At 45.9% G+C, this 16,076-nt stretch overlaps 1 protein-coding gene across 1 annotated transcript in view; it reads right to left on the bottom strand.

Moving 5' to 3' along the window:
• Positions 1-1,392: 1,392 nt before the first annotated feature.
• Positions 1,393-16,076, bottom strand: part of lpp (LIM domain containing preferred translocation partner in lipoma) — an 87,631-nt gene continuing 72,947 nt past the window's right edge. The window contains exons 7-10 of the mRNA XM_070961399.1: positions 10,667-10,845; positions 8,077-8,197; positions 3,506-6,345; positions 1,393-3,465 (exon numbers count right to left, since the gene is read on the bottom strand). Of these exons, the coding sequence (XP_070817500.1) occupies positions 6,217-6,345; positions 8,077-8,197; positions 10,667-10,845 (429 nt within the window). The 3' untranslated portion in view covers positions 1,393-3,465; positions 3,506-6,216. The remainder of the gene's footprint in view (positions 3,466-3,505; positions 6,346-8,076; positions 8,198-10,666; positions 10,846-16,076) is intronic.

The raw sequence follows: 16,076 nt of genomic DNA, 5'->3' as shown, positions 1-16,076 counted from the left end.
ATCCGAGTGCGCAAGATTATGCATGATAGTGGCCCATTTTGCTCCCTCGTGCTCATCTCTGCTTCCCGGTAAATAATTCAGGCCATAATTCTGCGTATTAGAAGAAGACATTCAAAAATGCCGAAGCAGGCCCCCGGAGACTCCACGCTGGAATTTTATGCAGAGGAAGAAATTGGAGGGTACATCATGTTGGCTGGAGGGCCCATCACTCATCAATTTGTTTGTAAACACCAGATTTATGTGCAGTAAAGCAAGTCCTCGTCTAAACTGCTGCAGGGCTTTTCTCTCTCAGACACACACGCGCGCACACACGCGCGCGTGCACACACACACACACACACTCAATTTCGCCTCCAGCATATTTAGGAAAAAATTACGAGGAAATCTCCATGATGCCGCCATTCTGAGATCGTCTGAGTCTACTGGCAGAGAAATGAGGGTGAGCGCGTGCTCTCAGTTCACAGTTCACGTCAGAGGCTGGAGAGCAACGAGCTGATGATATAACCGACGTATTTACTGTAAGCATCAGGTCAGCTGTGGGTAAATATTTCTGTTTGATTTCAAACTCGTACGTGCATCACTTCTCAGTGACCAGAGGACGAGCCTCCTCCTCCTCCTCCTCCTCCTCCTCCTCCTCCTGCTTTGTCTCTGACATTTCAAATAAAGCTGGTTTTCCGGTTCGGTCCGGAGAGATCCCTCTCTTACGTTCCTGATTGCTGCTTCAATGCAGCAATCTGCAGGAAGTAAATGAAATGCTCAGTGACTTACGGCTGATATGCAGCACACGAGTAAAGATGACAAATGGAAAGGATTAAATCAAGCGGGTCTTGGGCAGGCGACAGTAAAAAAAAAAAAAAAAAAACTTTCAGGAGGTCTTTAAATTATTCTAACAACTCCATCAAGCTGATCCCAGCAGTAAGCATACTTCACAGCTGAGTGCATTTGCTGATCGTGGCCACAAAAAAAGGAGGCTGCACGCTGTATCTGTGTAATTAAACTGTTGTCCCAGATGTACACTCAAAAGACTACTGCAAGTGTAGGATTTCTATTAAGCAGGTGATTCCAGTTCGTCTAAAGAGCGGTCGGGGACTCGCTGCACGAGAAGGGAGGAGATGAATGGGAGCTGTGTAAGCACGGGGCGTTCGCTGCCGCTGAAGGGCTTTTAAGAGAGCGAAGCAGCTGTGGGTCACACTGGAGGTCACCAGGAGGTTTCAGGGGAGGATGAGGAGAAGACAGAGCTCATTATCTGGGCGATCCCAGAAGCTGACGGGCGAGCGTTAAGCAGCCACAGGCGGGGGTGGGGGGGGGGCAGCACTGGCCTGATCAGAGGGAGAGAGTTTGGTATTTTCTTAAATGATTCAACACTGCAAACAAAGACACAGAGACACGAGGCTACTGCAAAGCTTTTATTGAAGAAGAAAACAACAGTTGACGACATGCCCCTTCCAAAGATCCAGAGCAGATCAGATGCTTTACTGCTACAACAGAGGGTCAAGCTCTTTAAGACTCATTTAAGACTCCTGCTGCAGCCTTAAGCTCCGCGGCCGATGGAAACATCCGCTGCACGGATTCAGAGACGAGCCCAAACAGAGGGATCATCTTTATTTACTTTGGTGAGGACGAGTAAACATGGCTAAATCTTTGAGCGAGGCACTGTGAGACACACAGCAACAGTATCGTGAGTCAATACTGCTCAGTCAAAGGCACTTTACAGACAAAGACAGAAGACAACACGAACACACTGAACGAAGGAAGAGTCTTTACACTCGGAGCATCAATCAGTTTGAGAGGATTCACGTCAGGCAGGGTCCTGCAAAGATGTGCGATGTGTTCAAGGACCGCCGCACAAATACCATCAACAGGAGAGGTTAATACAGCTCTAATGGCACATGGACAACCTCACGGACCAGCCCAGGGTACGCTTTGTAGGAAACGTGCTAATAAGCCAATAAAAACATATGTTTAAAATCAGAATAATTGCCTCTTATTCTGTTTAAAAGAAATCTGCTTTAAAACTGCAAAGCACATCACCTCCTTCAGCTGATATGTGCACATCCTGCAGACAAAGCAATCCTTAGTCCAATATTCAACATTTAAACCTTTATTTAAACTTGACACATCGTTCAGGGTGGTTCATGTGTGATGATGTGGCTCCAGCTCTGCTAAACGCTCCTCTGTGCTACTGCTAGCTCGTCGCCAGCCGTGTCCGCTAGCCGCGTGTGGTGCGGAGCAGGAAGTCAACACGCTGTTCAGCTGCTTGTCATGACGAGAAACGAGGCCGATGGGCGGCAAGCGGAAACGCAGAAGCTGCGGCTGAATAACCAAAACAAAGAGCTGAAGGACGCTAAAACGCTCCGTCACGCTGAGGGAAAGCCTGTGGGCTCCTTGACTTGTGCGGCTTTAAACCACCTCACATGCTGCGTTTTGGTAGAAATGGTCGAAGTTTAAACACAGTTCTGTTCTTTCTTATCGGCTGTGTGAGATTCTCTTTCCCAAACGGTAACAGCAGCCCTCTTTCTGGCCAACAGGCCCAAGCTGTGAACACATGCTTTCAACAGCAGCTCTAACTGACGGCTGCACTGTCGGTTACATAAAAGGAATGAATGCTTGATTGTTAACTGGTACATTTACTTAACACCATACAGAGTTCTGATTGGACAGCGGTCAAGCTGATGTGGAAAACACTTTCTGCAATTTTGTGAAGCGCATTTTTACGCTGACGTCCGGAGCTCGTAATCACTGCACGCTTCCTCACACTGCCACTAATTAAGTTAAACACAGCGCTGGAGTGACTCGACTGTGCAGCGGTCATGCCTGAAAGCACCGCTAATGTTCCCGCTGCTGATTGCTGCAGCGTTGCGATGAGATGTTTTCCTGTGGAGTCCGAACCAGAGGCCCATCTCTGGCACGGAGGTCCGCTCCTGAACTCCCGAGCGACGATCGACACAGCTGCTCAGGAGAAGTACCTGCACTTGAATTTTAGATGAGCGTCATGGCTTTGCTTTAGTTCCCGTCCTGTTCTTAACCAGCTGCTGCTTTTGTAGCCCGCCTGGTTTGAACCCCTCGTTTGCGCTGTCTAACAACGCAGGCGGGTCACACAGCTTGCCATCGACCTTTAACAAACTCAGCCCGATCACCAGGAACGACTCCGAGGGCTGAAACCTAGCAACATGTGACATGATGATACATGGAGCGTGTATTTTTTGTCCTCTGTTGCCTAACAACCAGCGCTAATCAGATGACTCACCGAGTCAAGTGTCAAGCGGTCAAAGCGACAGATGAAGAGTGGATCTAACGTATGTGAAGATAAAATAAGGGGAATGGATGTCTGCTTCAGCGTGGCACATTTCAGTGCTTTCCTCCTGCAGCTTGATCTCTTTCAGATAACAGAATAAAAGATGCTTCAGATTAATGTGAATTGTGCTGTGAATTAAGTCTTGTGACATTTTAACGTCTTCAAATTGAGCTTTCACTGTTTTGAGGGAACAGTTTGCTCTAATTTTCACTTTTCCTGCTTATTACCACTGACTGCTTTTTATTAAAGGGCTTATTAGCACAGTTATTTACATGGTGTAACCCTGGTTGAAACGCTGCCACAGTCAATTTGATCACAAAGGCTCTGATGTAACCAGACTTCCTGATTACAGCAGATTCAGCAGACAGAGAGGTTTTATTTCTGTGATCACTTCTTAACGTGAAGAAGACTCTCTGAAGGCTGTAATTATCTGCTTTGTTCATAATATATCCATCCACAGTTTTGGGGAGTTCTCTGTCTCACATTGCGTGGGTGACTGGAAACCAATCCAACCAATAAACAGGACTTTACTTAAAGGGACCCTGTGGAGTTTTCTTGTAAACAAAAAAAAAACAAACAAATTTTCAAATTCGTCTCATTTCCCCTTTAAACATTTGCAAAGCTGATGGTTTGTATATTTAAAATCGTGGTTGTTTACGTCCTTGTTTGCGGCTTGTAGTCTTCTTCTTCGATGCTTTTTCAGGCACACTGTTACACTTCTTTGCTCGTTACTGCCACCACCTGTCGATCAGCAGAAGAGCGTGAAACCAGCTGCAGAAAATGTGCAACACACACCTGCTGGGTGCCGCCTACAGCGATGAACACATTATGAGACAGACATGTCAAAGGCCCCCCACCCACCCCTCCTACACTGGAGCAGGACCCCGAGAATGAAATACACACATGACTGCTTTCAAAGAGCAGCCTTTGTAGCTGTTTGGAATTATTTTCTCTTCTTTTTGCATGTTTTTTCCATCTCTCTGGGGACTTTTTTCACTTCACATGGAGGTTTTGATGCTGACTTTGTCTCTGCATTTAGGTCCATGTGTGCATTCAAGACTCATAAAACCATAAAAACTCCACAGGGTACCTTGAACTCACCACCATCGGTTAAGTCTGACTCATTGCTGTAGTGATTACGCTGAAGTAACTTTCAAATCAAACAGTCTAACCACTGCTCAGTGACTGTGATGGAACAAATAATAAAATCAGACACTTTGGGGAAACTCGTGGTCCCTTCTTAGCCCATCGACTTAAAACAAACACTAAATATAAAAGACGAGTGTCAGCGGTACAGTCAGTACTGACAGACAGCACAGTGACACAGTCACACAGTACCAACAGCATAGTTTGATTAAAGGCTTACTATAAGGACACTTACGCTCGAATCTGTACAGGTAAAATATTTCCTTATTCATAAAAATTTCTTATAAAGTGTCGATGCAATTAACATTAAAAATTGCATAGCCATCTCAAATCTCTACCAGACTGCTTTCACTACAATCACTAATCTAATCTACATGATGGTAAATGAGAGGAAAAGTTACATATCTATCTGCTCAAAAACAAGATAATTAAATTCCAATATAAGGCAGCATGTATATGAATGGAATGCCATGATTGTACAGTTCAGGCCCCAGAAAATCATCTACCGTACACGCAAAAGCAAATTCAATTGGAAGATACAAAGAAAACATTATGTTCAAAAGGAAATTGCATTCCACAGCTGCCTGTTGAGGGTTGCGTCTTTGTCACTGAGAATGACTCGTTGTGATTCGTGTGGTCCCGATCAATATGATGTCATGTTTAATACAGTTGCATACAAACTAAGGTCACGCTAACTGTGGCAGTTTAAATTCAATTCTTTGGTGTTCAGTGATGCAGAACTGCTTTGCAATAATGAGCTTGAGTGTGTAATCGTATCCCTATTTGTGTACCGTCTGTGGGTTTGCACTGCGATAAACAGTAAGAGGAAGATGATGTTCTCACCAGCAAACTGTATGCTCATGGTTTTTCTAAATACTGCGAAAGCTACAGGCGCACACATCCATCCATGACGCCTTCACCTGCGGGGCAGATGTGTCAAACATTCTGCACGTTTAGCTGGAGTCAGGCTCCATCTTAGATCACAAAATCCAGCCGGCGAGTAATATTTGGGCTTGCATGCACGCACACATGCATGTGCACCCATGATAATAATATGGGATTATAACACTGAGTGTGGATGTGTATTTTAACTGTTAACTGGTGGATTTTAAGGTGATTTGAAGCAATAGTTTGACATTTTGGTAAAGGTGCTTATTCGCCTTCTGGTTGGGAGTCAGATGAGATGCCACTGTCACATCTGTACGATCAATAAAAGGCTGCATCTTAAGCTTCGCTTAGCATAAAGACTGGAAACAGAGGGAAACAGCTAGCCGCTAAAGCTCAGTGAGACACATGTAAAAGCTTGTCTTTTTAATCCGTGCAGACACAGAGGTCTAAAAAGGACAAGGTGTGGCTTCACGGAGAGCGATGTGTCGGGATCATCTTGGTAATTAATGAGCTTTACGGATACAATTAGGTGGATTTCTGTTTCCAGGTGTGATTAAGCAGAGCGATTCACCTGCAGACGGCAGCTTCATATCGATCGCAGGCATCAATCTTTTCATCTTACTCTCAGGAAGAAAGTGTGTGAGCACATTCCCCAAAATGTTGACCAGGACACACAGCGTCCTCTGCTGCGACTGTGCCGAGTCTGTAGATACATGTTTGCAGGTGAACACGTGGTTCTTGTTACTGAGAGTGAATATATAGAGAGGGATATATGTGTTCTGTATACGCTGAGGAATGCAAGCTTGTGTGGATCGGTATGTCTGCGAGGGAAAGAGCGAGCGAGCGAGCGTTGGGTTATCACAGTGGAGGTGACCGGGCGGCGGCTGCTCAGAGGTCAGTGGTGGCCTTGGCGGTGAGGGCCTGGATGCGGCTGGTGTTACAGTTTTTGCAGAGGACGTGTCCGTCCAGAGGGTAGCAGCCCTGGTTGTCCCCCTCTGAGAGCAGAGAGCCGCAGTCCTGCAGGACACAGATACTCTGTTAGTCCCCAAACACAAACAGAGTCATTAGCCACGCTCACCGATCAGGCACATTCATACGCTCTCTGTGTTCACACCCTAAATGAGGCATTTACTGCTGTTTAAAAACTCAGCCAGAGTGGAGCTACAGGAGGCTCTCTGCAGAAAAGCCTGTCAGCGTTCTGCTTTCCTACCAGCTGCAGAGGGAAGAGCGGCGACGGCGGCTTCTGACTGCGAGACCAAAGATCCCTTTGTCTGAAACCTCCATCACCTCAGTGTTGAGCTCAGCTTTGACGCTATTTAGATAAATCTTAAATAATAATTACTGTATGTTTGAGTACAGGATTCTACTCGTCTTTTCCAGATTTTAAGATGAATATATTTCCTAAGAGTAGATTTTTTGATGCCGTTCTTTTGTTTTTGTTTACTCCTCTGTCTTCTGCCTTTTGCCAGAAAGCAGCTGTTTGCCAGTTAAATCTTTTGTTGTAGGCCTGAAATATCTGCTACCACAAACGTTTAGAGAAATTCATGGTCCCCAGAGGATAAATCCTAATGACTCAATCATTTTTGACTTCAGTCAGTACTTCAGTACATCAAATCTCAGCTGTGCTCTGTGTTAACAGCTAGTTAGCGAATGTTAGCATGCTAACAAGCTAAAGTAAGATGCTGAATCTGAGCGAATTTTAATATATTGGTTAAATAAAGCAAAATCTTGAATCAAATCCTTCTTTCATGAACTCTTCTCTCTAATGGATCTATTAATCTGTTAATATGTGAACGTTATGATTGCTAAACATCAGCATGTTAGCACAATGAGCACATTAGCATGCTGATGTTAGCATTTAGCTCAAAGCACTGCCTCGCAGCTGTACGCTCCATTTGTTCTTTCTGCTTGTTGAAAATAATTGAAGTGATGCACACACACAGTGCAGAGTGTATGTAATGCTTTCATTTATCTGATCAGTGCAGTGAGGAGCGGCCTGACTGTTAATCATGCACGCTGAGCACATGTGTGTTGTGTACTTCTGGCTCTGCTCTGCAGCGATGACGTGAAGAAGAAGACGCTCCTCGCTGTACGCTGCGATGTTTGTTTTTGTTGCAGCACCTGTAAAGCTCAGCTCCACGCTCTCTTTACACAGTAATAACCACAAAACCCATGAGGACAATTTCACACACACAAATACAGATGCACACATTGCTTTGGCATTATTTCCTCGTCGTCTGTGACGCCGGGTTACTCTCTACATCTCTCTCACACACACTCTGACAAATACAACTCGCTCTCCTCACGTTTCCCTGGTGACAAAATTCTTCTCTTGTTGAGCCCCTTCAGCTGAACTAATCTGCTTTGCTTTCCTTTGACCTTTATGCCTGCCAAACGCTCTGTGTACTCACACTGGCACGGCTCTTTGACAATGTGACACGTAACTTCTCTCTTAGCCGGGCACGTAATGTCTCAGCGCCGCTTATCAACCGGTGAGCGCCGGCTGACAGATTGGTTACTATGCGAGTCCGTGAACTTTGCAGAGCAGAGATGGAGAGCTATTTGGAGGCAGGTAAGAGAGGGATGATTCAGTCGTCTGGCTGAAAAGGTGACTCGGGGGACGGGCATGCATGTCGTGCCTTACACCTTCATGCCTTAATGGTTGTCACCTAGAGCTGCGGCAGATGGTACGAAAGCACCGCTGCTAATTACAGGGAGCTGACATACCAGAAGAGCTAGCTCACATACCTCACAGCGGTAACACTGCACGTGGAAGTCGCGGTCCAGGGCCACAATACGGACGGTCTCCTCCTGGCCCGGCGCTGGCATTATCGGCTCAGAGCACACACAGCAGCGCGGAGCAAACTTCCTGCCAGAGAGAACCGAGAACAACAGACGTGAGCTCGCAGCGACAGGAAACACTGCTGCTGTCTGATCCGAGATCACGCAGGGCTGCAGCGAACAGTGATGCTCATTACTGATCAATCTGCCGGCCTCTTTCTCGATCAATCGGTCATTCGTTGGGTTTTTAAAAGCAGAAAAAAGGGGCATACTGCGTCACTTTGAGCTGCAATTCCTGCACAAAAGGTGCTATACAAATAAAGTTTATTATTATTATTATTATTATTATTATTACTTGACTGGTGCAACATTTCCTAGCTCTCCTTGCTCGTGAAGTCCGCTTACAATCTCTCATCATTATATTGTGTCTACCGGCCAGTTCGACCAAAAAAAATATTATTTTTCCTTTGAATAATTTTCTGAGGTCTGAAAGGGTAAAAATATTTTGGAATTCATAAGAAAAATAAGAGATTTTTTTTTTGTGTGGTAGAAAATTTGCTGAATATTTTTTCTTTAATCGCCTCGTGACCCCTCCGAGTTGTCTGGTGACCCCAGCAGGGTCCCAGCCCCAGGTCTGGCACAGCTTGTGCATTTGTTTCCTGTATTTAATTATTCATTCCATCAACCGCCGAGGAAAAGCTAAATTTGCCCTTCTCTGAAATAGTTCATATGAATAGAACATTTGAGGAAAAGCTAAACATAGCAGGGCTTTTACAAATATCACAACCGACACTCACGGTGACATTTCCAAGCCTTCAGATCAGCGAGTCTGGAAATGCCTTCAGCAGGAAGAGGTCTGTCTAACAATAGGATCATTGAGGATATGAAAAGCACCCAGAGATCTCAGGTCCCGTCAGGTGACTGACGGCCGGGTGGACACTTATTTCACACGCTCGCCGCGCGCCTGAGAATCAGGAAGTGAAGGGGGCGCGTGGCTTTGGGGAACCACGGCTGTACAGTATCAGCCAGAGAAAACACTCGGGCCCCGGCGTGACTGTTCCTCGACACAAAGGGCTGCGCTGTTGAGGTCACACTTGTCATGTGGAATTAAATAACGGCCCAGCGCAGCTACTCCACAAAGCCGAAGCTGTGCGCTAACACCGAGAGCCAGCTGTTTACTTCTGTTTCCCTTCTGGTCACTGAGCAAAGGAACATTTCTGGTAAGGTGGCGGTTATGCAATCGGTGGATTGTGACACAATGACAGGAATTTACTATTAAATTCATGTCTACAGCTTCGTCTCAGAAGGTCACTGGGCTTGTGACACTGCCTGCAGTACTTCCCAAAAAGGAAGCACTGAGATCCCATATTGATTATTCTTAACTGCGGTTGAAATTGTGAGGTCAGAGAGGGATTTTAAAGCAGAATTACTGGATTTAGCCACATGGGGGCGGTGAAACAAGCCGAGGTGTGAGCGAAAATTGCCTATTTAGCAAACATGGAAGAACATCAGCTTTCATTTAGAGTTGAGCTTCCTCTTCTTTAGCCCAATGCTAGAGGTTGTACTTTACCAGCTAGATGCTACCATTTGTTTGTGCTGCACAGGAAGTTTACAGTGTTTTTATTTGAGCTTTATGCTGAAAACTGCTGCCTGCTGGAAAACCTGCAGACCAATACAACCAAAACAATGAGCTGAAAGACGCTAAAACGTTCCCCCTGAGATACTGCGATAGACACCGTTCATGCCACTGGATCCACTGTTAATATGAAAACATTGATTTGTGCAGCTTTGAAGGAATACTCTGGGACTTTGCACATGGTTTCCTGATGATTTGTTTTGCTTATCTGGGCAAAAATACTGGAATCAGGCTAAAACTGCCAGCCTCCAACATCCGTCAAAATATAATATTTCACAAGTTAATATGACACTATGGCTGTGGCAGCATTAGCTTACACACTGGAGCTATTTTCCATAGTTGAACATAGTGACTGTACGGGGTACCACAGATGGAGTTAGACATTTTTGCATGATGTCACAACTGGAAAATAAAACCAAGGTATTTCTTGGATTGGATGAAACAATGAGTAGCTTGGTAGCTAACAAGTTACAACATATACAGCAAATAAGATACATTTTGAGCTATTTTGCAGCTTTGAAATTGGTAAAGGAAATTAGAAATGATGCGTGTTACTCCTGACAAGTGTTCTTCTAAATACTGACTCCCCTTTTAGCTCTGTTTGGGTCTCCTTGGGGAGATATGTGGTTCATTAGCTGCTAAATGCTCCTCGATGTTCACCAGTGAGATGCTAATTTTGTCTTTCTGAAATTTGGTCCGTGGTATGTTTGCTGAAAACTGCTGCTTTGTGCATCTGGATGGACGAATGATGAGACCAAAAAACCAAAACTGAGCTGAAAGATGTTAAAACGCGATGAAGAGCTGAAGGAAGCTGCTGAACTGCCAGCGATGATTCTCTGTGGGTTTGTCAAGATGAGCACATGTTTGTTAGTACATACAAAAACAGTTATTTGAGATGTGATGGGGAGCTGTTGTGCGTACTTGTGGAAGTCCTCGATGCAGTGGATGTGGTTGGAAGCGTCCACGGTGAAGGGGATGCCGTCCAGGCTGCGGTGGCACACCACGCAGGTGAAGCAGTGAGGGTGGTAGGCTTTCCCTGTGGCTCGCAGGATGCGCTCCATGATGGGCTTACTGCAGATGGTACAGGTCTCAAGGGTGTTCTGTAGACACAAACACACAAACCCACAAACACCCACACGGTTACACAACCAACCTGATGATGAACGTAGTGATTCTGATGATTCATCTCCAAAGGCCCTTTGAGCCACTGTTTACAATTAGCACTTGTCCGCTAACAAATTTTAACCAGCACGATATATTTAGGCGAGTTTCTCTGCATTTCCTCCGGTTCTGAGCTTGTGATGTTTAACTTCCTGTTGCCTGTTCAGGTGGCTCCGCTCCCATTCGTGCCTGCGCAGCGAATAAATCCACGCTCGGGACCTTTAGCTCGGCTGTCCTCAGATGCCTCTGAAGCTGAAGGAATCTGATTAGCACTCCTCTCGAAACACAAACACAGTCATTTTTCAGCTGCCCTCACCCACACTTCATCCTCCCATATGCAAGAGTGTGAGCAGTAAATATTTCCACTTTGTGATGACTGCAGGTTTTCTGCAGCCAGGCGACTGGGCAAGCGGCCCGCGGGGGGACGTGGCAGCCGCCTGCCTCTGACTTATCTGTGGCATCTCTCTTCTTAATACCTGCCGGGAGACACCATTTGTTATTTCAATATTTCATAAATAACGACCGCCTCTCTAAACAGCAATGCAATTACGGGGGTGTGGATATATCATGTGAGGGTGATCAATGCGCAGCCTGATGCGGCCGCGTGCGAGCTCGTGGGCCCCGCTGTCGCTGCCTCTCGCTCAGGCATTTCCTGGATCTCTGTGTCTCTCTGTTCTCTCCCCTTTTCTGCGCTTGGCTGGGCTAAAGAGTTGCACGGTTCAGCTGTTCCCATTGGCTCCCACTGTAGTAGCAAGCTGCCTCAGTGTTTCCAAACACAGCTCGGGGTGTGTAGCAACACTGCGCTGCGTCATCGGCTGCCTCCCAGACACACCGCCGGGCGCTGCCGTTTAAGATGACACTTCTGTGACCGCTCGGCCGCGGTAAACTCCCCGCCGTGCCCCGTCCGGCTGCGGAGCACGTGCACTGGCATTTATAGTCTTTATGCTAATGAACGAAGCAGCTTCGCAGGACGAGGCTCATGAAACTACAATGCATAAACGTTCCTGACACGACTCCACGAGGTGCCTGACTTTTGCTTCTCAGATCAACTCGAGACACGATCGTGTGTCACTGGAGGGTAAGAGGGCAAGAGACGACACGGCTGATGTACGACTGGAGGCTGCGAAGAGGTGGTTTGAAAAATGGCCGTTTCTTCAAAGCACTCCTGGAGAGGCATTATTTCATGAAAAGCAATGTGTGCAGACAAGCTCTGCATTCTTATTTGTCTTTTTTCCCCTCTCCAAGACGGTAATAGAAATAAACATTATTCCCAGGGCAACATTTGTGTATAAACAATGTCCATATTGCAATCCTGCTCGATCCTGGAAGTGGAATGAAGCCTTTAATGAGCTCGCTGCACTGAGCCCTTGAGGTTTGCCTCACACATGCACACAGAGGCAGAGCGAGGCAGAGGTAGAGAGGGAGAGAGAGGGGGAGAGAGGATATATTTGCAACCTGAGAATCTGAGTAAGATACCAGGGCCAAACAGCAGCAAACCATCCTCAACTCTTACTCGTCTGTCTGCATTTCCACTTACTTATTCTCATCTGCCCTTCATGTGGGAATACCTTGCCCTTGTTTAGCTTAACTAGAGCATATGATTTCACAGCACACAGTTCCTCCGGGCCATTGTAATGAGTACAGTACTCAAAAGACAAAATTTTCTCTCTTTCTCTCTGATGGTAGGATTCTATGACCTCAATTCATTCATTCTGCTCAGCCCCTGTTGTTTCTTATCCACTCGTGACTCCTTTTATTTGGTATTAGGTAACATTTATTAGGCCTGTTACACAAATGTGGGTCTGATGTCAAAACAGAGAATGTACAAAGAATGTGTTTTGGTACAACCTCCACAGATGGTTTAACAAAATTCTGCATAAATCACTTCATGCCCTCTGTGTCTGACATCCAGGTCCTTTGCAGTTTGCCACTAGAGGGCTGTATATGTCTGCAGATGTCCGGGTTTTGCTTTTCCCCTGACTAAATGTGATGTATTCAAGCATATGTATTCTTTTTTTCCCCTCTCCCTCATACATTTCTCTAAGTGTTTGCCCAGAAGGCTAAACAAATGTCTAGGCAGATGAGGTAAAGTGAATTTAGGTCAGACAGCCTCTTGCTGAACTGAGGGGTGAGTGGAGTGCGTTAAAGTCAATTGTGGCCCCTTTTCCTCATCGTGAGCCGTTTCCTTTTGCTACAGAGTGCTATCACGGCCTCGCGCCGAACGCACTGATGCCCGCACAGTCCGGCGCAGCTTCCCTCTGTTTCGCAACGGGCTCCAAACAACGTTTGACACAGCTGTCTGTCGGAATGAGGAGTGTGATGGCAAACAAAGCATGTAACAGGGAGTTAAGAGGTCCCATGTGCTCCACTGTGAACATGAGACGCAGGCCTGACAGACTGAGGCACACACACAGTCCAACCACACACGCACCAATCAGCAATCAGTGCAACCTTATCTAAACATTTTTTAATATTTTTGGACATTTTTGCACATTTCTAAAGTGAATCAGCTTGTCATTTCTAAGCTTATTGATCAAAGGCCACTGCCTTCACACTCAAACAGGTACAGTGCAACTAAACCAGTAAAAAATGTTCCAGAAGAGCAACACTTCTACACTTCACTGTTTAAATCAGCACACACAGGCTCAACATTAGACTGAACGACGTGATCAGAAAGAGGGCGACATCTCGTCTTTGTACCTTAATGTACTGCGAGACATCCTCACGTTTTAGGAGCTGGAACCATCAACCGTTTGACATTTTTGCTTGAAAACGGACGATTACTCAGTAATCAAAATAAAATATTTAGAACTACATAACAAAATACTCGCATCACTGCTTCATTCAATCAGGGGGTCTGGATGCCCGATTAAAATATCACAATCAATTCAGCGTGCGGTTTGTACTTTTCCATGCAGAGCACAGCTACGGCTGAAACAATGCTGGAACGCAGACGTATTTTCCATGTTTGCAGATGAAACAATAAGCAGCTGGAGATCTGCTGTGGCACGCTGCTAACTTTAAGCTGTTACCCATCTCCTCCCTCCGCATCAACACAAATTTTGCACCTATCTGTCCTTTTTTTTTTCTCACATGGCCTGAGCGGGGCTGACAGGAGTTCGCCGAGACTGCACGCGATTTACGGCCTGGCACGCTGAACTCAGACGGGGCCAAATTTACAGTTGATCTGATTCAGTGTGTGAGTCCAGACCTTCACAGAATGTGCTGGTTGGTGCCAGGCCATGCTGCATGAATTAAGTACACCCTGCTGAAGGTAGCTCAGAGAGGCACTGCTTGGAAAGGAAGGTCTGAGCGCCGCCGCTGCGTTTTGGTTTCCTCTGCAGCGACTTGATGGTGAACTATGAGTCAAATCAGTGACCCTCCAACTTCCCGAGGGAAGGTGTCTGCTGACTTAATGAGCCTTAACAAGCAGCCCCTCTCCCTTTTATTGCCTAATATGGGTCAATAAAGCAGGACAAAGACAAATTATTGTGCCAAAAAAAAATATAATTATGCACTCTTTTAAACAGGAAGTGCTTTAAAACAAGAGAAGAAGAAGAAGTGGGAAATAAGAGAGATGAAGGAACTATGAGTCACAGCGAGGCGACGCTACAGAGAACATGAGAAAGCCACAAACTACACGGGTCAACAAAATAATCCAACAGCACAAACTACAGCTTGAGGGACTTGAAAACAAGGACACTGAGAGAAATTCACAGTTTCACCGCCGCAGCTTTTCTTCCGACCCAGAGCGCATCACATAACGATGATGATGAAGATGCAGTACAGAGCGTTGGCCTTGCAGCACAGCACTGCTCCTGTGGTCTTTGTCTGTAGTCTATACAGATATGACGCTGGCTCCAGCAGCTGATCAGCTTCTTGGCCGGTGCAATCACTTCCTGGATGCTAAATTATGAATCCTACATTGATGAAGAGATGAGCCCCCTACCCCACCTCTGACTGGTTACTGCTCACTGTCTTTGATGGTTGGATTGGTCTGAGGAGTGATGATTGGTTAGGATTTAGGTAAGAATATTAGGATAAGCCAATCAGAGGCAGAGTAAATTTACTTCCTGGACTCTCCACTGGCCGCCTGGCTAACAGTTTCCCTCCATATCCAGTCTTTATGCTAAGCTATGTGCTGTGAGTGTTTGACACAGATATGAAAGTGGTGTCTAACTCTCAGCATATTTCCCAAAATGTCGAAATATTCCTTTAAACGCAGCGACAGAGTAAAACCCCTCATGAACTTCACACAGGTACTTTTTATGTCAGTGTTATTTTATTGGGCTGCGTTATATTTCAGGGCGTTCCTGTTATTATGCCTCTAAAAATACCACACATTCCACCTTTTTAAGTGGAACACCTGCTGCTCGCCGACCACCAAGAAGACAATTTAAGATCTGCTAAGCCCCACTTAACCTCCATTAAGACGCCCCAAATACACCAGAGATGTTTCACTATTTGTGTTGTTTCACTATTTTCCAAAGTCCATTTATTGACAAAATCCTGCCTAATCTGCCTCTTACACCTCCACATACTACGGCTGAATGATCCCACGCCAGGCTTTGAGTGCAAAGGTCATTCAGTCTCCAGTTTAGAGTATATTTGTCTATTATTTGAAGCGCTTTCACGAAGAGGAAGTTACCTCGCTCGCAGCCGACTGGGCTCCAGCTCCTCTTCTTGCATACTTAAAAAGCAGATTTGGCCAAACTGTCCCCATGACAGTGTTTCCAGAACCTGATGCTGCTCTGTTAACCCTGATTGTGGATTCACGCAGCAGCTTCATTCAAAGAAAGACGCTACAAATGGATTAAATGTAGAGTAATTAAGAGGTTTTGGGAGCCACCTTGAGTCAGCTGAAAAAACCCTCTGACAAAGTGATAGATGGGATTATTGTGGTCGGGGTTAAAGGGAAGTAAACTTGTTTTCCACATTCTGAAGCCAAATCATGGAGGTCTTGGCCCGCGGAAAATGCCAGAAATCTGCTTTGGTCGAGGGAGGTTGGGAGCTCATTTAAATCTCCACACATTTGCGAGGGGACTGCGGGAGCACCACCCTTCCCTGATCTGTGGTCTGCTCAGGCCGCGGAGGTGGAGAGGTTTGTGTGTCAGTGTGTGTGCGCGAGCAGAGCTGAGCCTCCTTTCAGTTGGTTGGGTTCAGCGATCAC

The sequence above is a fragment of the Chaetodon trifascialis genome, chromosome 4, assembly GCF_039877785.1.
Source record: "Chaetodon trifascialis isolate fChaTrf1 chromosome 4, fChaTrf1.hap1, whole genome shotgun sequence".
NCBI classification, from domain to species: domain Eukaryota; kingdom Metazoa; phylum Chordata; class Actinopteri; order Chaetodontiformes; family Chaetodontidae; genus Chaetodon; species Chaetodon trifascialis.
Note: the sequence above shows the minus strand (reverse complement) of the source record. Positions and strands in the feature narration are given on the sequence as shown.